The sequence below is a fragment of the Musca vetustissima genome, unplaced genomic scaffold (assembly GCF_032173495.1).
Source record: "Musca vetustissima isolate MV318-11 ecotype Yass unplaced genomic scaffold, APGP_CSIRO_Mvet_v1 utg14204, whole genome shotgun sequence".
NCBI lineage: Eukaryota > Metazoa > Arthropoda > Insecta > Diptera > Muscidae > Musca > Musca vetustissima.
This window is the reverse complement of record NW_026882906.1, coordinates 152,595-174,074: the sequence shown is the minus strand read 5'-3', so window position 1 is coordinate 174,074 and position 21,480 is coordinate 152,595. Positions and strand designations below refer to the sequence as shown.

At 34.8% G+C, this 21,480-nt stretch overlaps 6 protein-coding genes across 7 annotated transcripts; 3 read left to right on the top strand and 3 right to left on the bottom strand.

Moving 5' to 3' along the window:
* The first annotated feature begins 566 nt into the window (after positions 1–566).
* LOC133329641 (haloacid dehalogenase-like hydrolase domain-containing protein 2) lies at positions 567–1,570 on the top strand. The gene is made up of 4 exons (XM_061538117.1): positions 567–709; positions 773–1,069; positions 1,123–1,345; positions 1,406–1,570. The coding sequence occupies exons 1-4, from the start codon at positions 621–623 to the stop codon at positions 1,562–1,564; spliced, it is 768 nt and encodes a 255-aa protein (XP_061394101.1). The 5' UTR covers positions 567–620; the 3' UTR covers positions 1,565–1,570.
* Positions 1,571–1,768: 198 nt separating this feature from the next.
* Positions 1,769–3,283, bottom strand: LOC133329627 (trimethylguanosine synthase). Its single transcript, XM_061538103.1, has one exon. The coding sequence runs from the start codon at positions 3,281–3,283 to the stop codon at positions 1,769–1,771; it is 1,515 nt and encodes a 504-aa protein (XP_061394087.1).
* Positions 3,284–3,323: 40 nt separating this feature from the next.
* LOC133329626 (uncharacterized) lies at positions 3,324–3,943 on the bottom strand. Its single transcript, XM_061538102.1, has 2 exons — positions 3,732–3,943; positions 3,324–3,672 (listed from the first exon to the last, which is right to left on the bottom strand). Exons 1-2 carry the CDS (start codon positions 3,941–3,943, stop codon positions 3,324–3,326), a joined length of 561 nt encoding a protein of 186 aa, XP_061394086.1.
* A 145-nt stretch (positions 3,944–4,088) lies between these two features.
* Positions 4,089–5,008, top strand: LOC133329637 (proteasome subunit alpha type-1-like). Its single transcript, XM_061538113.1, has one exon. The coding sequence runs from the start codon at positions 4,189–4,191 to the stop codon at positions 5,005–5,007; it is 819 nt and encodes a 272-aa protein (XP_061394097.1). The 5' UTR covers positions 4,089–4,188; the 3' UTR covers position 5,008.
* Positions 5,009–8,352: 3,344 nt separating this feature from the next.
* LOC133329644 (DNA-directed RNA polymerase II subunit Rpb4) lies at positions 8,353–10,898 on the top strand. Of its 2 annotated transcripts, XM_061538121.1 has the most exons (5): positions 8,368–8,464; positions 8,620–9,439; positions 9,503–9,715; positions 9,775–10,022; positions 10,089–10,322. In XM_061538121.1, the coding sequence occupies exons 1-5, from the start codon at positions 8,401–8,403 to the stop codon at positions 10,316–10,318; spliced, it is 1,575 nt and encodes a 524-aa protein (XP_061394105.1). In that variant the 5' UTR covers positions 8,368–8,400; the 3' UTR covers positions 10,319–10,322. The 2 variants fall into 2 exon arrangements, with proteins under 2 accessions (XP_061394106.1, XP_061394105.1); XM_061538122.1 differs by lacking the exons at positions 8,620–9,439; positions 9,503–9,715; positions 9,775–10,022; positions 10,089–10,322 and adding exons at positions 10,442–10,622; positions 10,677–10,898 and having other exon boundaries at positions 8,353–8,464.
* Positions 10,899–11,581: 683 nt separating this feature from the next.
* On the bottom strand, positions 11,582–14,281 carry LOC133329625 (uncharacterized). Its single transcript, XM_061538101.1, has 4 exons — positions 14,130–14,281; positions 13,922–14,058; positions 11,807–11,966; positions 11,582–11,742 (listed from the first exon to the last, which is right to left on the bottom strand). Exons 1-4 carry the CDS (start codon positions 14,262–14,264, stop codon positions 11,602–11,604), a joined length of 573 nt encoding a protein of 190 aa, XP_061394085.1. The 5' UTR covers positions 14,265–14,281; the 3' UTR covers positions 11,582–11,601.
* Positions 14,282–21,480: the final 7,199 nt, after the last annotated feature.

Sequence of the window (21,480 nt, the reverse complement as noted above, 5' to 3'; positions counted from 1 at the left end):
TTATTCTACGAAATTTTGCTTCAAAAGTGGAAATTTACTATTTCTTGTGGCATTTTGGTTGCCAAATATCCTTGAATACGTAGTCGACATAGGTCTACTTCTTTGCTATGTTCCTAATATAAAAATCCCAAGATTATTCGCTTCGGAAAATGTAGCCTGATCGTACTTAACGACATTTTAATTTTATATATATACACATACTATTTATTACTTTTATTCACATACTATTACTATTTATTACAAATATATTCTTTCTTTTTGTCATCTATTTTAATTTTCGGCTGCCAAAATATTTTGTTTGAAGTTGGTTTGAGGAATATATAAACAAATTTGTCTTTAAAAATTAGGTTTACAACCTAAAAATTTTGTTTAGAATTTAGTATTTTTCGAAAAATCCAAACAAAGCCCACGGTGATGTTTTGGGGTTAACATGGCTAATATTCACAATAGCATAAACAAATTCACAATATGTATTGTGTGGTGCTAAAACATTCTGCAACCCTTATTCATTCACAATAATGTTTATACCAAAATACTGTTTGCTGGTGTCCGGACGAAAGAGCAACACTATTCATTGTCGTTTTAAAAGTACCTGGAACAAATACCCAATTGTCGCCGGTATGCCAATTAAAGCAGCTTTAATTGATTTAAGTGGAACTTTGCATGTCGAAGATCAACCCACACCGGATGCTGTCAATGCACTCAAAAGGTTACTTAATGACGACATCAACGATGAACTAAACTAAGATCTTAACAAAAAATTATCTTTTAGATTACGAGAATCTGGTATTTTTATAAGATTTGTAACAAACACAACTAAGGAGTCCCGACAAACTTTATTGCAACGTCTATTGACCATTGGTTTCCAATTGGAAAAGGATGAAATTCACAGCTCATTGAGTGCTGCGGTGGATTATGTGAAAAAGGAACAACTAAATCCTTATTACTTGGTTTGTAAAGATGCTCGTACAGATTTCCCAGCTAATGACGATGAGAAACCATTCGATTCGGTGGTGGTTGGTCTGGCACCAGATGAATTTCACTATGAAAATCTAAATAAGGCATTTAAGTATGTAATGAATTAATTCATAAATTTTAATATTAATACCAATTCTATTTTAGTATTTTGCTAGCCAATAAAACCCACAAACTAATTGCCATACACGAGGGTAAATATTACAAACGTAAAGATGGTTTAGCATTAGGTCCTGGATGTTTTGTGAAGGGCCTTGAATACTCAAGTGGAACCAAATCGATTTTAATTGGCAAACCAAATGAATATTTCTTTAAGAGTGCCATAGATGGCACGGATATTGCAATAGAAGATTGTGTTATGATCGGTGATGTATGTAAATTACGGAATTTCTTTGGATCCCAATACTTAAACTGAGTATTTCAATTTAAGGATACGAAAGACGATATTGTTGGTGCTATGAAAGTGGGCCTCAAAGGCATACAAGTGAAAACGGGCAAGTATTTACCGGATGTTTTGGCAGAGCCACCACCCACAGTTTTGGTCGAGAACTTTTCCGAGGCTGTCAATTGGATTTTGGAAAATAAATAAATGCACAAAATCCAATCTGTTAACCATTATTATCATGTTGTGTTTTTGTTCGTTTTTTTTAGATTTACATATAGATGATTACAAATTAAAAAATAAAAGTTCATATGTATTTTTTTCGAATCAAGTGATTGATTCGATAATCTTTATATAAAAAATAACTTTATTTTATTTGGTCAAAAGTTTGAAAATATTTATGACTAAAAACTATGTTTCAGAAGATTTATTTTTTAAAATATCTTCTCCATACAGCGCCGTTATGGCTACTAATCGAGAATCTAAATAACTATGCTCAATTTCACAACGATTTCCAATACCAGCCAATTTAATAATCTGCTTTAAATTGGAATTGCGAGGTAAAAATAATGCCACATTTGTCGATATATGACGTGCAGCATCAACCAATTCTGAGGCTTTGACCGGTAGTAGATACTTTTCAATGTCATAGTCTTTTTTATTTTTATATTTCGGTCCACCCCAGGGAGGACTTAAAAACACGATGTCGCCCTTTAACTTACCCGTGTTAGCCAATTGTAGAAAGTCACCACAAATAAATTCAATTTTGTGCGATACATTGTAAATTTTGGCATTGTGTTTGGCCATTTCCAACTTGAGAGGATCAATATCGATGGCTATTACTCGATCACATGTTAAAGCAAATTGTATGGCATTTCCACCACTGCCACAAAATCCATCAACCAAAATACTGGTTTGAAGTCGTTCGGCCAAATGTTTGGCGACTTTTTCGGGAGTTACAGAGAACCAACTTTCACGATCTAGCCGAATACCTTCATCGAAACGGGAAAATAGACTGAAACGTTTGCGCCAATATTTTAGCATGCCTTTTTCTTCTATTAGGAAAGAGGGGATATTTTTTAATTTACGATTTTTCTTTTTCTTCTGGGTTTTTTGTGTTGCTTTTCTAATGGCATTGTTCTCTGTAGCGTGTAGTGAAACTGCATCGGTTTCCTCCTCTTGCAGAGGTGGCAAAGTGCTAGTTGAAATGTCATCCATTTCCGATTCACTTGAAGTGTTATCAATATCTGATTCCGAAAAGAAATCACTGAAATGAAGGCTTTTGTGTAGTTTTTTGGCTTTTTTAGATGAATTTTGTGGTCGTCCACCAAATGCTGTTGGTAAACCAAGAAGTTTTAATTGTTCCAATTCTTCTGACAAATTGTTATACTCATTCAATGAGTATTTGTTATTGTCTTCTTCCTCCTCTTCCTCTTCAATTGCTTCCTCAATAGGCAATATTTGTTCTAGGGAATTTTTCAATTCCAAAAAATAATTATAAAGTATTGTTGTGTAGAGTAAATACTGTTCGAAGTAAATTTCTTCTCTATGTTGTTCCCACAATTCATTCCAGCTCTGGGAATATTCTTCTTGTGCTACTTCATTATCAGTTGATATAATTTCGGTTTTACTTTCGCCGGACTCTTCTATAATATCTTCTTTTGTAGTTTCCAATTGTAGATCTTTTTTATCATTGTGTTCTTCTCCTTCCTTTAAATAATCTTTGTACTTTTCATTCCACGCTTCGAGAACGATATGTTCACCTTCTTTGTTCCAGTACTTTAACCAATTTTCTTCTTGCCACTTATCAAAGTCCTCTTGTATAGAATTTATTAACAAATTATGATCATCGTATTCATTGAAAATTTGAGAAAAGCCGAAAAATTGAGGTACTTTTGAATTTGATTCAATAAATTGCTGAGTCATTGTCTTCACTTCCTTTTTTGGGGGTTTTTATGTTTTTTGCTTACTGAAGGCTGATTGACTCCAACATACGCACTTCCAAATTACGTGATATTAATTCAGGTGCTTCATTAATTTGAGAGACGAACCAAACGTTTACTGCAGGCTTGTAATGTTTTTTGAAATATTGCATTAAATTTTGCTTGTTTTCCGGTTTTAAGGGGGATTGCATACGTTCTACCACTCCTCTGGACGTTAGATTTTCTCTATCTGGATTATTAGAATTGGAAAGCAATATGACTTCTCCTAAAATTTCAAAATATTTGCCATGTTCCAGAGTGGGAAATATGCTTGCAGATGCAGCTGTTGCATGTAAACGTATTTGCAATGTCCCCTCAGTTAGGGCGCACTCTCTAAAAAAGAACAATGATTTAGGAAATGCCTGTTCCAGTTAAGTGGCAGTTTAACTTACTCTGGAATATTGGGAATCTCAATGTTTTCCAGATAGATTTCATTCGGTGCGGCAAATACCCTTCCGATCAAACGACATTTACCGTAATGCAAGGAAGAATAATCATCCACCAGCAACAATTCTTCCACCAGAAGAAATCTGTGATAATTACAATATTGTGGTAAATTTTCTATAGCTTCGATATCGGGCAATATGGAAACATTTAAAGACATTGGCCAATAGCAGTGTGCCCCAGCCCTTCAACCAGTTTATTTCTGTCAAATGCGTTTCTTTTGTTTACAGGCTAACTGTCACATGGCGCGTATGTATATTGTGAATGTACACACACAACACACTTCAGCTGTCAGTCGGCAATTCACAATAGGTTGACTTGCAAAAATTTGTTTGTCATTCCGCTATAAGCAAAATCGGAAAATCATTTTGTAAAGTTTGTTCATTCGCACCGCCATAAAACACAATGTTCCGGAATCAATACGACAGCGATGTTACCGTTTGGAGTCCCCAAGGACGTCTTCACCAAGTGGAGTATGCAATGGAGGCGGTAAAACTTGGATCGGCCACAGTTGGTCTCAAGAATAAAGACTACGCCGTCTTGGTGGCATTGAGCAGAGCCGCTTCCGAACTCTCATCATGCCAGAGGAAAATCATACCAATCGATGAGCATTTGGGTATATCAATTTCGGGAATTACTGCCGATGCTCGCGTCTTGAGCCGTCACTTGCGTACCGAGTGTCTCAACTACAAATATTCCTATGATACCACCTACCCAATATCGAGGTTGATCTCATATCTTGGTAACAAAATGCAAACTTGTACACAGCGCTACGATCGCCGGCCATATGGCGTTGGTCTGCTGGTAGCTGGCTATGATGAGATGGGACCCCATATATATCAAGTCGTTCCATCTGCAAACTTCTTCAACTGCAAAGCCATGTCTATTGGTTCTCGCTCACAGAGTGCCCGCACCTACTTGGAACGTCATATCAACAGTTTTGCTGAATGTTCCAAGGATGAACTTATCTGCCATGGTATACAGGCTATACGTGGTTCATTGCCCAATGAAGATGTGTCGGGTAAGGAAAACAGTTCACTCCTCAATATATCTGTGGCTATTGTCGGCCGCAACCAACCATTCAAGATTCTCGATGATGCTGAGACTCTTCACTATCTGGATATGGCTAAGAAGATGGGAACTAGTGTTGTTACTTTGGAGGATGATCCCGAATCGACCGGCAGTGATGAGGACAAACGTCCCGCTGAAACTCAAGATCAATAAATAGTTTACAGCAAAACAACAAGGGTAATAGTTTTCGTACTGGATGATAAACATTTTCTTACAGAGTAAATTATAAATATATATAAATACGATAAATACATGGAATAAAATTCAATGAAAATCTTACTAAAAATACAGTTTTATTTTCGTTTGCTGATTCTTTTCAGGCTTTAATTATAAAAAGGAAAACTAAAATTATTTGGGTTTGAGAGTTGATTCCAGATTAAAAAGAAAATTCATGCAAATAATTACATGCAGCCGCAAACCAAATGAAGACGCATTCCAACTAATTTATGTTATATTGGGACGTTTTGTGCTTTGTCATCCAATATACGACAATTTTGAATTTCACTATGAAACTTAAATATATTTTATGGAATCTTAAATATGTCCATTCATTGGAAAATGATAAATAATTGTTCTTGAACTTACTTTACTTAAAAATAACTATATTACAAACAAAACATGTATTAGATGTCGCCACTTCCATATATTTCAAATAGCGGAAATCCTTTTCGTATTTGGAATATATTCTATAGATAAAGATAATTATGAGTAGGAAACCTTCATAATTTAAAAACTCTCCATTAGTATATTTAGATGAAAGACCTAGATTCCTATCCTTTTCTTATAGATAGGGTATATGAAGTAGAAGTAACTATATTTGCATATAGTAGAATTTCATAAGATTTGTTATAGATTATCGTCTTTGTATTTACGATAATTATTAGTACCTATATCTTTTATAAACATAATTATTATAGTCTCCCTGATCACGAAAATATATAGGGGAAATCCATTATTTCCTCTGAATATCCGAAATTCCTATGCTCATAACTTCGTCATTTATGGTCCGATGAAGGTAACATTGGTATGGTTGTAAAGCGTATAAATTATATTTTTACTTAAATTGGTGTTAATAAACATTTATCCAAAATAAACGGCCTTCGATGAACATGTGGAAAATTTGTGGAAAATTCGGCTAATACATACAAAAATAAATAAAATATTTTTTTTTTAGTAGCCAGCCTTCGGGCGGGGTTTAAGACTTTATGCACAGGTGGAAAATTTGGTTACGTGATTAAGAGTTAGTTTTATATCAAAATGTTCCTTAGATAGCCGACCCTCGAACAGGGATTTAAGACTTTCTCCTATGGACAGATGGAAAACTCGTCAACGCGATCGAAAAGTTTTATTAAATAACCACGTCGGTACATAAATGACGTAGTTATGATCAAATGAATTCCGAAATTTCAGAGGCCCATATCTCGGGAAGTGTGGACTTCGTTCTTAAATTTTAAATATGTATGAAAAGTACGGCAACGAAATGCTCTTAGAATTATAATAAGTATTTTCTTTCATTTTTAATTAGCTGTTTCAGATTTTTTTAAATAATAAATAATTTTTTAAATACCGATTTAAAGTTTTTTTGTTAGTTTTTTGTGTATAAAATCTTGTAACAGCCTTACCTAAAATTCAACTAGCTCGTTCGACGTTTTTCACCACAAAAGTAGAACACATGTATTTATATGAATGTTACCGAAATACGTCGAGCGTACAAAATTTCAAGTTGAAAAATTTCAACTTTGACAGAACGTATTTTTTGTTTTTTTTTCTTTTGTTGAAAATAAAAACAAAACATTCTGAAAAAATGAAATTTCGAATGTGAACATAAAATATTTGGATTAATTTAATAAATTTTCAACTTTGTTTTGCGGATTGTATTAATCGCTTGAAGATATGGATTCGGCGTATTTGGGTAATACGGCCGTACACAAAATTTGGCAAAAGCGGGGAAGTTGAATTTTTCTATACGCCCCGTCGGATTATAGGTAACGTTGTAATACATGAAGCCATGATGTGTTATGGAACACAGCATTTATCAAATTCCTTTAAACCCAATTGCACTGAACATACCCCATATCTCTTTCTCCATTTTAACTCTCATTTGTGTCTGTAGCTCCCTAATGTAATCGATCTACATATCCCTAAATTGTTGCCACGTAGCGGATCGATCATTCTCCTTTCTTTTTTAAAGAGGAACTAGTTCCTTAATGTAGTTCCTTTGAACTATGTAATTACTTCATAATTAAGAGTCGAACCACGAATGAGAGAGGGAACAAGGCTCGTCTGTACATGGCATTAGACTTTTCAATACAAAAAGTCGATTTACTTATCCCTAATCATAATTTGCCTAAACCTCATTCGTAAACTTTCGGTTATACCATTTTGAGTTCATCTTTATCGGCCATTTTGTCTTCTCCTCCCATTCGTTAGCAGGTGGAACGCTTTTCAATTTTTTCGGTCGTCGTTTTTATTTAATTTATTTTTATTTTATTTATTTATTTTTTATTTTTATTTTAATTTAATGTACAAAATTGCAGCGAATTCGGTTGAAAAGCGCGCTCAAGAACCCCAAAATACCGAAATTGGGGGGTACCCTTATATGGGGGATATCCGAAAAAATTGACCTATATTTAAATTTTTTGTGGAGAGATTTGGTACCTGCTAAGAACTCAAAATACTAAATTACAGCCAATTCGGTGAAAAATACGATAAAAACCCAAAAAATACTGAAAATTAGAAGGTACCGTTATATGGGGGCTACAAGAAAAAGTGGACCTATATTTATAATTTTTTGTGGATACATTTACTACAAATTCGCTTGAAAAAAGCGCTCAAGAACCCCAAAATACCGAAAATTGGGGGGGTACCCTTATATGGGAGCTATGCCTAAACGTGGACCGATATATCCCATCTTCGAACTTGACCTGCCTACAGACAAAAGACAACCCTATGCAAAATTTCAGCACCCTATCTCAATTCCTTCAGAAGATAGCGTGATTACAACAGACGGACGGACATGGCTAGATCGTCTTAGAATTTTACCCTGATCAAGAATATATATACTTTATAGGGTCGGAAATGAATATTTCAATGAGTTACAAACGGAATGACAAAATTAATATGCCCTCCATACTATGGTGGAGGGTATAAAAAGTACTTGAACAGACCATTTGTTGGCGAAGGTTTGCGTACGACGTCGCTTGAGTCTTGGCAGAACGACGATTAACAAGCGAATTTTATGAAGGCTGGAGTCTTGGAGGCTTCCCACTGTTCTTTTGAATCTCTCTCTTTTATTTTTTCCTTTGCTCCATACAGTTCCTTTGCTTCAAATAGTTCAAAAAAGGAACTGGATCAGAGAAAGGAATTATATTAATTAAAGAACTGTAACTAGTTCCGTTCGTTCCTCGGAATAGTTCCAATAAACTAGTTCGTTGCGGACAACTCTAGCAGAAGCCAAAGCGGCAACCGACTTTCCGCACAAAACTCTAGAAAAATTAAAAAAATATATATAATTTTAAGTAAAAAATATAAATAAAAAACAACAAAATGTCATTCATGAATCCAGTTGATATGGTGGAGGAAGACGCTGCCGATTTGCAGTTTCCCAAAGGTAAGAAATTAGGTTCAATATTCAGTAAAGAAAAACAAGCGCCTTTTTTATTTTGTGTGTGTCAAATCGAAATCAATGTCGTGACAAGTCCCAAGTATTTCGCGATGCGATGCGGGACAACTTAAATGCAATGTAATGAAATTTATTTCCAGCAGGAGCTTCGCCGCATAAGCGAAAGAAAAAGTGTAAAGCAAAAGTAATTAATGCCTTGGTGAATGAAAACACACGTTACACCGTGGCCACATATGACCCACAACAATTACAACAATATCTGGAACAACAGCAAGAATTGGCTGAAAAGTCGCACAGTGGTTCGGAAGATATATCACAATGTGCCACATGTCGCACCAAACTTCAGGAACCATTTATACGTTGCGCCGACTGTGATGAGGAATTGTGCCTGCAGTGTTTTGCCAAAGGTCGTGAAATTCGACAACATAAAAACAACCATGCGTACGTTATAGTCAAAGATGATATACAAATATTTCCGGGACCAGGAACATGGACAGCACGTGACGAACGGATTCTATTGCAGACGTTGGAGACACAGGGCTATGGAAATTGGGATGCTGTGGCTAAGGCATTGCAATATCGCCACGATGCTGCCGCATGTCGACAACATTATCATGACAATTATTTTGGTGGTGTGTTTGAAAAGTTGTTAGGCTTACAGCATGCCTCAGAGGCCTATACACCGCAACACACCCCGTATGTGGTAAAAATGAGATCTGTTGATCCACCGCGTCATGATGATATTACATCGATGCAGTTCAAATTAATGGCAGGATATCGTTGTGCTCGTGGAGATTTTGATACACCATATGATGTGACAGCGGAAAGTTTTCTAACCGCCATACAGGAGGAAGAGGAACGCATTATAGACACCTTGGACGATGAGGTAAAGGATGAATGTACTGAACAGTGTTTGGATGAATTAAAATATGCTTTAGTTCAGGCATATAATCATCGTTTACAGTAAGTTTAGCAGTGTATTTACGAAATTAGATTTAAAGTAATTTTTTAATTGATTTTTAATAGAGAACGACAACGTCGTTATAAAGTAATGCGTGATCATGGTCTCATAATGACCAATCGGACAATGGGCTGGATTACTAAGTATGCCGAGCCTCTACGTTCCGAAGCAAACTGCAAACGTTTTCTTGCCTTTATGCAGCTGTGCAAACCCATGGAATTTGATCTACTAATGGAGGGCCTGAAATATTTTAGTGATGTACAGAAGGCAATATTTCGGTATGTTGTGAAATAGAAATATATTTAAAATGTAGAAATATTAAATTTCTTCCATTTAGCCTTTATGAGTTGCGACAAAATGGAGTTCGAACCATGGTTGGAGGTTCGTTATATTTCAAATTGAAAAAGAAACGCTTGCACGAACAACGTGAACGTTTAAGGAATGAACGACAATATCATCAATATGATTGGAGAAAATTAATACCATCAGAGACACCTATATTTAATGAAGCTATTGGATCTTATTTCTTAACACCCACTGTAAATCCTCTACCACGGAAAAAGGCTGGTCCAATGGATGTATTTGGTAGGATAATTTTGTGCTATATTAAGACAAGAACTATTACTAATTTCTTGTAATTATTTTTGTTAGGTTTACCTGGTTTTGCCAAATTAAATGAAGATGAACGCCAACTGTGTAGTGTGGCCCGCATAGTTCCACAATCATATTTGGATTATAAGAACATACTTATAACCGAAAATGCCAAAGTCGGTCACATACGTTTGGCAGATGCTAGACGTCTCATCAAAATTGACGTGAACAAAACAAGACAAATATATGATTTTCTTATAGAACATGGGCACATAAATAAACCAAATTAATTTATTTTTAAAAACATGATTATTTTCTAATTCTATTAAAAAAAAGGCGCTTGTTTTACGATTTCATGGCATATTTAAAATTGTGATTAATAATTAATTTTGCATATTTTCTCTTTCTATAAGAATTTGAAAATGCCGAGACACTTTTAATATCAGAAGTCCACATGTTGTTAGACCATCGCAAACGACAAAATGAATCGGCCGATGAAGAACAAGAATTTTCCGAAGTATTTATGAAGACCTATGCCTATACAGATAGTTTTCGAAAATTCAAAAACAAAGAAACAATTGCCGCTGTTAGAAGGTATGTCGATAAAATTTGATTACAGACTATATAAAATTAATTGTGTTATTTTAGTTTATTAATGCAAAAGAAATTACATAAATTTGAATTGGCCGCATTGGGTAATTTATGTCCTGAAGCTCCCGAAGAAGCCAAAGCCTTGATACCCTCCCTAGAGGGACGTTTTGAAGATGAGGAGCTGCGACAAATCTTGGATGATATCTGCACTAAACGTAGCTTGCAATATTAGTGTTTTAATGTATCTATATTCAATGTATCTATTAAGTATTTTTATAAGATGACTTTGGAAATTAAAATAATTGTGGAAGCATTTATAAAATTATTTTAATAGCATTTATTTTGTATTAATTAATTGAAATGAGAATAGAAATGAACATATACATATGTATATTTATACTGAAGAGAAGAGCGGACTCTTATATACATTTAGAAAATACGCCTTCATACTAACATCGCTATAGAAACTGGAAGTATATATACATATAGGGGTATGTTTAAGAAGTGGTCAACAAAATAAACAAATTACAAACAGCTTTTGTTTTTGAGATATGAATTACGTTTTTTGTAACGGGATGTTCTGTGATTGTCACAAATAGTCGGTATTTGTAGAGCCTCTTTGAAGTGTAGGAGAGCATTTTATACTTTTTTGTAGCATGGGTTGATCTGCCGTCATCATAAATGAAGCGGAGGCGAATATAGAAGTTGAGAATATAAGAAATCAGATATTTTAAAATACTGTGGCAGACACATGAACAAATGGAAGAAGGTAATGTTGAGCAGTGAAATTATTATCTTTTTTTTTTTGCAAATTTAACCACAATGTGGTTTTTAGATATTCTTATTTTAATCAAAACAAGTCATTTATTTGTGAATCATTTTATTATATTTGGGCACTGAAATAATGAACATTACTTCATTTCTTGATATCAATTTAAAATAAATTGATTTTATATTAAAAATAAGTTGATTTTCACATTTATCAGGTCGCTTCCCCTGAATATTTCGCCTTTAAATAGAACCAAACATCATTGGATGTTCGTAAATTTGGCATGATTTTAAATAGTTTTGTCTCTACCAAACAGCAGATGATAAATTTTGCACGTCTATCACGATGAAAGTCCTGTAAATAGATTTCAATTAATTGCTTTTAAGAAACAAAAAAATAAAACAAAAAACCAGCATACTTCGTCTGAGCTATCTGGTCCCTTTTCCACAACTTCCCAGATTTCTTCCATCTCTAGGTAAGCCTCCAAGGTCATAGACCAACCTTTATAATTTTCTGAGCCCATGAGCTTTTCGACAGTTAATACCAGAGTCATTATGTAGCGGGAGACAAGTTGTAAACTAGAATAATTGATAAAAAACAATAATAAACAAATTGAATTTCACTCAACATTTAATTTAATATATTCTTGATTACAACAAGTTTAAAAGTTTTTTATTTATTTTTTTTTTAAATTAGCTGTTAATTTTTCTATTTAATTTTTAAATTATTTCGTTTTGTATTACCTCCTCTTGGCTCAGTTATGGACGTGTTGTTAGTTCAAGCTTATATTTTGCAATGCATTGAGTTTTTCATAAATCAATCGATACATTTTCAAAACGTTGGGACACTTATGTGCAGCCACAAAAAGGCAACAAAAATATTGATTATAAATCTGTGGGGAACAAGAAAAAAATGAATAAAAAAAGAAGGAAAAACAATAGATTCTGCTGAAAAAACATATATCAGGCAAAAGGGGTATTGGATTGAATTAATATTAGGTATTAAATGAATATTAGAAATGTCCTATCATTTTCTCCATTATTTATGTAGTTTCAAAATATTTGATATGTACAATGCCAATGCGCTGACGGCAATTGAAGAATAAAAATTGCATTACATTAATTTTAAATTTGCACCATTTATAATATAATATAATATTAGAAGTATGACTCTTTCTTTTTTAGTAACCCTAATACAAAACCAATGACCTTTTAGCCGCACTTGAAAATGTTCAATATATATATTATAGGAAATGAAAAAAGGGCAAGGTAAAAATTGAGTGAATATAAAGAAAAAAATATGTATTGAACAAATAAATATAAACCACTTCCGTCCCTTCGTTGAAATTGATGGATGCTTGAGATGTAAAAATGGAATTTTTCAATAAAATATGACTACATATACAAACATTTAGGATTAGTCATATTTCCGAAGGCAGTATAAACGACGTGTACATTAGAACTTCTTGCAGGATTAACCTACTTTATGAGTATTTATTTGACAAATATGTAATGGAATTGACAATTAAAACCCACTGGGTTAACTTAATCCGGTACAATGTAAATGTACTATTATGCATGTTTTTTACTATTCTGGTGAAAAATCAAAATTTAAAAATAAATAATAGTTTAAAAATAGTAAATAGTTCATATGAAAATACTATTTCAAAATCATGCACACGATAAATTTGAAAGAAAAAATATTTGTTTGTAACTATATTATTGTTATCTTATATTATCTTCTATAATTTTTGCTCATCAGGCAAATTTGGCTATGTGGTTTTTCCATCATTTTGAATATTTTTTTATGGAGATCAGATCCTCACACAAAATGTATTTATTTCGCCTGCAAATTCCATCAAAATCGGCTTAAATATGCCTTATTGCCTTTATATATTTCGTGGCAATATTTGGTCGAGCATGCATGGTTATCAATACGATGTCCAATTACATTTTATTTGTTATTAAAATTATGCATACAACCATTTAATATTCAATATCGTCAGGGAATAAAAATTGTGTAGATATTTTCCATAAAATATTAATACTTCTATTTTTGTAATCATCTCCCTTGAAATTTTTTAACCAAAAATTTCGCACAAAATGTCTCCCACTCCCTGTAATCCAGAATAACTAATTTCTCCCCAAAGCGGATTTTTTCGCCTTCGAACTTGATTCACAGTAAGGGGAAAGTGAAAATCGAAAAAAACTCGCTGCGAGTTCTGGTTCAGAATAACTTTAAAGGGAAGAGCGAAAACATTTACGGTGAATTGATGTCCAGAATATATTTTTTATAGATTTGATATAGCTCCAATATATGAATCCTATATGCATTATAGCATATACGCATATATGCATGTTATTTTGAATTTGAAAATTATTATTTTATTTTTAAAATTCAACTGTATTGTATTTTTCACATGTTCAAAATAAAGTTTTCAACACAAATCGTTTTTTTTCCTCTTATTATTATTTTATTTTGTAATCACTTTCCGGTTAATTTGAATTATTTTTTAATTAATATTTTAAATGTTTATCGTATCATGGAATGCTGTTTCTTCAGATAGCCCCATAAATCTTTGGATGTTCGTATAATGGCCATAAATTGACAAATTTTGGTATCGGTCAAGCAGAGAATAATAAATTTGGCTCGTCTGTCTTTATGGCCATCCTGGAAATAAACAAAGAAAAAACCATAATGCATTTTATTTAAAAGAATAAAGAATTAATATGACCACCTACCTCCTCACTACCATCCGGTCCATGTTCCACCACTGCCCAAAGATCTTCAGTTTCCAAATAAGAACGTACAGTCATGGACCAGGCTTTATAGTTATCCAAACCACGAAGTTTTTCCACCTGCAAGTGTAGAGCCATAATTACCACGGATGTGTAATATTACAATTTAATAATTGTGGCCTGTCTTTTTATTATGTTTGTCTCTTGGTTCTCTGCTTCTTCTATTACGTGTAGCCCCTGTTCGACTTTTCGTAAATAACTGAATATTGGTATTATTGAGTGAATGTTGGCTATGAAATATTTGAGATTTTTTTGTTTTGCATTTTGTATTTGTTTTGTTTTTCTATTGTCATAGGGGTAGCAATTGTTATTGTTGTTGTTTTTTGGGTGGTTTAGGGGAAAACTATATTTTCCCATTGTTTATGACTGACTATGCATATGAGTGCAATCGGGATTTGTCCGACCGATAAGAATATACGGCAGTGTAAAAAGACAATACATTGCCAAGTGTTTCTAAGTCCAATACTGTTCAGCCTGCAATGCTGTTCATTTGTTTTTTGGTGTTGTTGTTTCTGCCTATGTTGAATACGTCGACCATGGCTTTCAAGAAGTGAACATTGTGAGAGGCATTGACATTGATTTCAAGTGACCCAATACCAGAGACGTCGAACATAAAGTGTATTGAAATGTGTTGCCTTCAAAGATCGTTCAATAATGCAATGATTTTTGGTAATATTAAAGAAATATAGACTTTATATTCTATATATAAAATTATTAACTCCCAATTGAAACGGTTGAAGCCAGGTACCATTATAGAAGGAGGGATATATTCACAAAATCTAATAGGAAATAATGGGTGGCGTAGGGGATGATAGATACCAAGCAACGGCTCTGAATGGCTTTAACATGGCGAAGCCCAGGCTTATCTTGGTCCCTCTTTCATCACAATTGTGGACACTGACCTCCCCGCGGTGCCACCTGGGGAGCTATTCTAATCACCCGATGAAATGGTGAGCTAACATGTGCCGCGAGTTCACCCATAAGAACTATAAAAAAATGGGTTGAGGCGTCGGGTTAGTTGCCCACTCTCGGAAAACCCCACCTACTATGAAAAAGCAAAGAAAAAGAAAACCATACCCCCCTAATGTTGACGACCCCCGCAAACGTATAAAGGACCACGATCTGCGAATCTGCACTTGGAATGTGCGCACGTTGTACAGAACAGGGGCAGTGTTCGCTTTGGCGGATATACTCAAGAAGTACAAAGCCGATATTATTGCCTTACAGGAAATGCGATGGAAAGGGACAGGCGTAAGTAAATCAGACGATTACGCCCTGTATTATAGCTGCCATGAAACGAGACATGAATTTGGCTGCGGATTTATGGTTAACAGGAGAATAAAAGACCTTGTCTCCAGATTCACTCCAGTAGATGAGCGAATTGCTATAATTCGTATAAAAGCGAAGTTCTTTTACATCAGTCTAATTTGCGCCCATGCTCCGACCGAAGAAAAAGATGAACAGACCAAAGACATATTTTACGAGCGCCTAGAAACAGCATATGACCGTTGCCCTGGCCACGACATTAAAATTCTGCTAGGAGATTTTAATGCAAAAATCGAAAGGGAAAATATCTTTGGCCCCACCGTCGGAAAATTCATCCTTCATGAAGAAACATCCGACAACGGCATGAGGTTGATTGACTTCGCGGCAGCAAAAAACATGGTAGTTAGCAGCACCAGATTCAAGCATCTCGATATACACAAGGCCACCTGGCTTTCTCCTGATCAAGTAACGAGAAATCAAATTGATCATGTTGTGATAGACGGAAGGCATTCATCCAGTGTTTTAGACGTCCGATCGATCCGAGGATCGAATATCGATTCGGACCATTACCTTGTGGCAGCCAAGGTACGCACCCGTCTTAATGTTGCAGCAAAGGTGCGATCTAATACAACACGGAAACTCGACGTCGAAAAGCTGCAAACACAACAGGTAGCCGAGGCCTACTCCGCTCAACTTACCCATCTGCTCGAAGAAAGCACTTCTTGTCCCGATAATAGTATAGAAGCACAATGGCAAAGAATTGCCCACTCCCTACAAACTGCAGCAAAAAGAACAATTGGGTACCAAAAACCACCACCAAGAAACCCATGGTACGATCAGGAGTGTCGTAATGCTACTGATGTGAAAAACGCAGCGTATAGGGCAACCCTGCAGACAGTAGCAACACGTAACGTGATGGAGAATGTTCGGGAGAAAAGGAGAGAGGAGAAACGTGTTTTCAGAAAAAAGAAGAAAGAACAAGAAAAACGTGAGCGTGAGCAAATCGAGATGTACAGGAGTCAGAATGAAGTCCGGAAATTTTACCAACGAGTAAAACACCAAACCGAAGGCTTTGGTGCAGGCACATCCTCCTGTAGAGATGAAGAAGGAAACCTGGTGACAGATACAGACAGCGTGTTGAGGATCTGGAAGGAGCATTTCGAAAAGCTACTAGTATCAAATAGTGGCGATGAAGAAGATACCCCAGAACCAATAAGAGATGATGGTGTAGAGTGTATACCACCTAGCCAAGATGAGGTCATAAAAGCAATTAATCGGCTCAAGAACAACAAAGCAGCAGGAGCCGATGGGTTACCAGCCGAACTATTCAAGACTGGTGGCCAGATGCTGGTCAGGAGCATGCACCAGCTGATTAACACAATTTGGCTAGATGAATGCATGCCCAATGATTGGAACCTCAGCATCCTGTGTTCCGTGCACAAAAAAGGAGACAAGACGATATGTGCCAACTATAGAGGAATAAGTCTCCTTCCAATCGCATATAAAGTGCTATCCAGTGTGCTGTGTGAACGATTGAAGCCAATGGTTAATGACATCATCGGACCATACCAATGCGGCTTCAGACCTGGCAAATCCACCATTGACCAGATTTTCACTCTGCGCCAAATCCTGGAAAAGACCCACGAAAAACACATCGACACATACCACCTATTTGTCGACTATAAAGCCGCTTTCGACAGCCCTATCCGTTCAGAGGTGTTTAAAGCCATGTCTGCGTTCGGCATTCCTGCAAAATTAATACGGCTATGCAGGATAACTTTAAGTGGCACAAGGTCAGCCGTTAAAGTAGGAAAGGACCTATCGGAGCCCTTCAATACCGAACGAGGATTCAGACAAGGTGACAGTTTGTCGTGTGATCTTTTTAACATCCTACTGGAAAAGGTCATACGAGACGCAAAGGTGAACAGAAATGGCACTCTGTACACCAAACAACATCAGTTACTCGCCTACGCCGATGACATCGATATAATAGGTCGAACATTGCGAGCGGTAACAGCCACCTTTGAACAAATTGAAAAGGAGTCTGCCAAGGTAGGTCTGGCAGTAAACGGCGAGAAGACCAAGCTGATGGTATCAACGCGCAAGACGTCCAGTAGACTCGGACCAACTGTGGAACTTGAGAACTACAGCTTCGAGGTAGTTAAAGACTTTATATACCTTGGTACCGCCATAAATAAAACGAATAATATCAGTTTTGAAATTCGGAGAAGGATTGTGATGGCCAACAGATTCTACTATGGTCTAAGTAAGCAGTTTAGAAACAAGGCCACCTCTCGCCAGACCAAACTCACACTTTACAAGACGCTGATACTACCCGTGCTATTATATGGATCAGAAGCATGGGTACTTGCGCAAGCAGATGAGGCAGCGCTTGGGGTGTTTGAGAGAAAAATTCTCCGAAAGATCTACGGGCCGATCTGCGTCGACGGTGAATATCGGCGTCGAATGAACCACGAGCTCTACAATTTATACGCGGACATCGACATAGTCAGTCGTATTGAGCTGCAGCGACTACGGTGGCTAGGCCATGTTGTGCGGATGAATGAAGATGCCCCAGCTCAAAAGGCATATAAAAATGAGCCTACTGATGGTTCCCGTAGAAGGGGAAGGCCACGAATTAGATGGAAAGACCAAGTAGAAAACAACATCTTGGAACGTGGTCTTCCAAATTGGTGGACTTGCGCACAAGACCGAAGCGCTTGGAAATCTTTTTTAAGCTCGGCTTATGGAACAACCGTTCTGTAACAAGCCAGCTAAGTAAGTAAAAGTAAGTAATAGGAAATAATATTTTGATACTGAGGACTATTTAAAATGCATATTTCAACGACTATTTGTTATATTTTTGAAAACATTAAGGGCCCCATACACTATACATTTACATTACATTTATCATAGTATGTGTTACCCAGTTGTTCAAAAAATATCAATTTTCTGCAGATATATAGTTATACAACTAGTTACTTGGTGATCTAGTTACTTTACACCCCAAAAAGGGACACAAAATTGACTTTTGGATTTATTTGTCGATTGAAAAAGTTGTCTAGGTATATCATTCCAATTCAGTAGTTACTGGTAATGCAAAGGGTAATGAATCGACTATGAAGACAAAACAAAACAGAACAATTGTTTTGTCATTTTGTTTAGATTTTTAGAAATTTTCAGAATTTTAAAAGCAAAATTTGAATAGAAATGTGTTTTCTGCAAAATATATATTAATTTCAATATTCGAATAAAATACAGATGATAAAACGGAGGTAAGTTTTTTGTAACACAATATAAACCAAAGTAATCCTTCTACAGGCTTCGTTTTTCAGATTGTCTATAGATATCCTCGTCCCTGAAGCCCCCACAGATTGAGAGAACACACGAAGGGTTAGGGACAGATTCTTCAAATACTTATGTATATTCCTAAAGGAGCATTGACGTGACTCCTGTAAACATTTAATAGCGAGGTGTCGCTCCATAGAGGTCCTCAACGCATCACTAAAAGCTCAAGGTGTATACTGCCGATTTTCTATAGGTAAGTTTTCTATCACAAAAAAAGCTTTATGTAGGACTTCTAACTTCAACTGTTTCTAAATCGTCTATTTCAGATAAATCTATTTAGCCAGGGAGACATATTTGAAAAGCACTCGGCCGACAAAAGAATCGTGAACTAGGGACTTTCAGATGGATCAAACAATATATATGTATACAATACTCTGTTATAACAAATATTTTCGTACAGAATAAATTGTAATTTTTCAAACTTATACATTTAATTTTCTATACATAAGTGACTAGGCATTTGATTTATAGTTTGTATCTACCCAAGTAACTGACTATAAAACACTAGTCAAATATACAATAATTTTTTACTACCGAAATGACTGTATACTGGTAACGCAGGCAGGGGACAATTGACTTCCCCAATGACATACCCATGTTAAATTCACCAGTCTAGGGCGTGAAGAGGTAACTAGTGGTAGCTACAGGTAATTAGTAAAATAACCAGTTCATAACCAGTTACTCGAACTACTGGGTATTTTTTGAAAGTTTATTTATGTATGTGTGACACACACAATGCATGAAGAAAATCAAAATAGTTTTGATTTTGAGAATGAACCCCTATCAATCTGGTGAATAATATTCATTTTGAAAGTTGTCAATAAATAATTTTGTGTACAAAATTAATAAAATTGTGACGGAATAAAACAACAACTGAATTTACGACTCAAAATGCAATTTCAAAATGCAAAAATCGATTTTTTGGAATAGTGATTGAAGAGTTTGCCATGCACTAGTCAATCTCACACATACAAAAAGGGTTCATCGGCATGACGGCATGATTTATAGTGTATGGGGCCCTTTACACAACATATTATGAATACATGTTAAATTTTGTTTCGGTCTAGCAACTCCTTCATATAGAAACAGGTGTTCAAAAAAGACGCATCCGCAATTTTTTTACAATAAAAGCACGCATTTCTAATTTTTCCATTGTAAAAAATGCGAATGCGTCTTTTTTGAACACCTGTTTCTATATGAAGGAATTGCCAGACCGAAACAAAATTTTTCATATGTTCATAGCAGAGATGGAAGTTTCCAAAACACTTTTTTCTGTTAATACCGCGTTTTTTGTGCTAGGCTAAGAGCATTCCGAGCTGCCCTCGTACATAGCAGTTTTACAGCGGATTCATAATATTTCACATTTATATTGTAATAAAGTTTAAAAAACAATAAGAAGCAAATTAAAAAAATAATGAAAAATACAAAAATATATTACAATGGGGCAGCACATATTACAATTTAAATTACAATATGGCAACACCAATCTTTTTTCAACCACCATTTTCGAAAATTCGAATCCGATTCTCGCATTTTTTGCGTCTCCATATTCATTCCGAGAATGAAGGCGAGAATGTGAAAGCGAAAAAATTTTCAGACGCGAGATCTCTCCGTAGTGAATATCCAGAATAAAGGCTGTATATACCTCGAATTGAATTTTTTTCATATATTTTTAAAAATACCCAGTTGTTTCTGTTTTTGAAATCGAATATTTATTATTTTATATGACCTTCTTTGTGTATTATAAACGAGCCCTAGGACATTTTAAAATTGTTTTAAAATTCGAATTAAATAATTCTATTTAATTCGAATACTACAGATATTCACAGCTTGAAAACCATATATGGGACTTCAATAGCTACAAGACCTTATAACGGTTATAGACGAATAGGGATACACATTTAACCTTTCTTTATATCTTTCGAAGGAATTAAATTAGAACTGGCATTTGCAGTATAACATTTACAGTTTCCAATTGGGTTTGAAGTTTCTTCTTAAAATTATTTAATTAGTTGATTTCCCCTTACCTCATTCCCAAATAAGAAACAATTAAAATAAAAAATACATTTAAAAGCATTTATGAAATGATTTTTATTCAAAATATGCATGAGTATTTTTTTTCTTTCTTAAATATTAGACTCACAATTTGCACAGTTTGCACATATTCCATACGTTTCACGGTATAAAAAATCCCATGTTTTTTTACAAATCCCTAGATTTGAAAAAGCTTTCATCTACATTCGTCGTCTTTTTCATAAATTGTTTTTTCTTATCCAGTTGCACATAAAATGTTAATTATTAATATTTTTGTTTAAATAAGGTATATATGTATTTTTTTGGACAATTATTTTTTGTATATGATTTCAATTATTTTTATTTGGTGAAAAATATTTGGAATTATTTAAATGATGCATAAATATTGAGGCATATTGTATGTATGTGTGTGTGTGTGTAAATTTTACAAATCTATGTAGTAAAAGGATTATAGACAAAGCCTTAAACTATAAATACATAATTCATAAAATGAGGGATAAACTTTAGTTTTTCTTGGGCAGGATTTAAACAAAGAAAATAAAATTTCTTGTTTTGTTTTTAGGTTATGTTTTTAAAGCACACAATTTTTTTTCTTTGTTTTGTTTTTGTATATACTATTTCCATTAAATTCTTTGCCATATAAAAC

What these genes read in the sequence shown, in the direction of transcription:
- LOC133329641 (XM_061538117.1), top strand. Translation starts at nt 621, where the DNA reads ATGCCAATTAAAGCAGCTTTAATTGATTTAAGTGGAACTTTGCATGTC. An exon ending in GCTGTCAATGCACTCAAAAG is followed by an intron (nt 710 to 772) that starts GTTACTTAATGA and finishes ATTATCTTTTAG; the next exon opens with ATTACGAGAATCTGGTATTT. An exon ending in ATTGTGTTATGATCGGTGAT is followed by an intron (nt 1,346 to 1,405) that starts GTATGTAAATTA and finishes TTTCAATTTAAG; the next exon opens with GATACGAAAGACGATATTGT.
- LOC133329625 (XM_061538101.1), bottom strand. Translation starts at nt 14,264, where the DNA reads ATGGCTCTACACTTGCAGGTGGAAAAACTTCGTGGTTTGGATAACTAT. An exon ending in GACCGGATGGTAGTGAGGAG is followed by an intron (nt 14,059 to 14,129) that starts GTAGGTGGTCAT and finishes GTTTATTTCCAG; the next exon opens with GATGGCCATAAAGACAGACG. An exon ending in GACCAGATAGCTCAGACGAA is followed by an intron (nt 11,743 to 11,806) that starts GTATGCTGGTTT and finishes ATCTATTTACAG; the next exon opens with GACTTTCATCGTGATAGACG.
- LOC133329637 (XM_061538113.1), top strand. Translation starts at nt 4,189, where the DNA reads ATGTTCCGGAATCAATACGACAGCGATGTTACCGTTTGGAGTCCCCAA.
- LOC133329627 (XM_061538103.1), bottom strand. Translation starts at nt 3,283, where the DNA reads ATGACTCAGCAATTTATTGAATCAAATTCAAAAGTACCTCAATTTTTC.
- LOC133329644 (XM_061538121.1), top strand. Translation starts at nt 8,401, where the DNA reads ATGTCATTCATGAATCCAGTTGATATGGTGGAGGAAGACGCTGCCGAT. An exon ending in CGATTTGCAGTTTCCCAAAG is followed by an intron (nt 8,465 to 8,619) that starts GTAAGAAATTAG and finishes TATTTCCAGCAG; the next exon opens with GAGCTTCGCCGCATAAGCGA. An exon ending in TGGTCCAATGGATGTATTTG is followed by an intron (nt 10,023 to 10,088) that starts GTAGGATAATTT and finishes TATTTTTGTTAG; the next exon opens with GTTTACCTGGTTTTGCCAAA.
- LOC133329626 (XM_061538102.1), bottom strand. Translation starts at nt 3,943, where the DNA reads ATGTCTTTAAATGTTTCCATATTGCCCGATATCGAAGCTATAGAAAAT. An exon ending in GAGATTCCCAATATTCCAGA is followed by an intron (nt 3,673 to 3,731) that starts GTAAGTTAAACT and finishes GTTCTTTTTTAG; the next exon opens with AGAGTGCGCCCTAACTGAGG.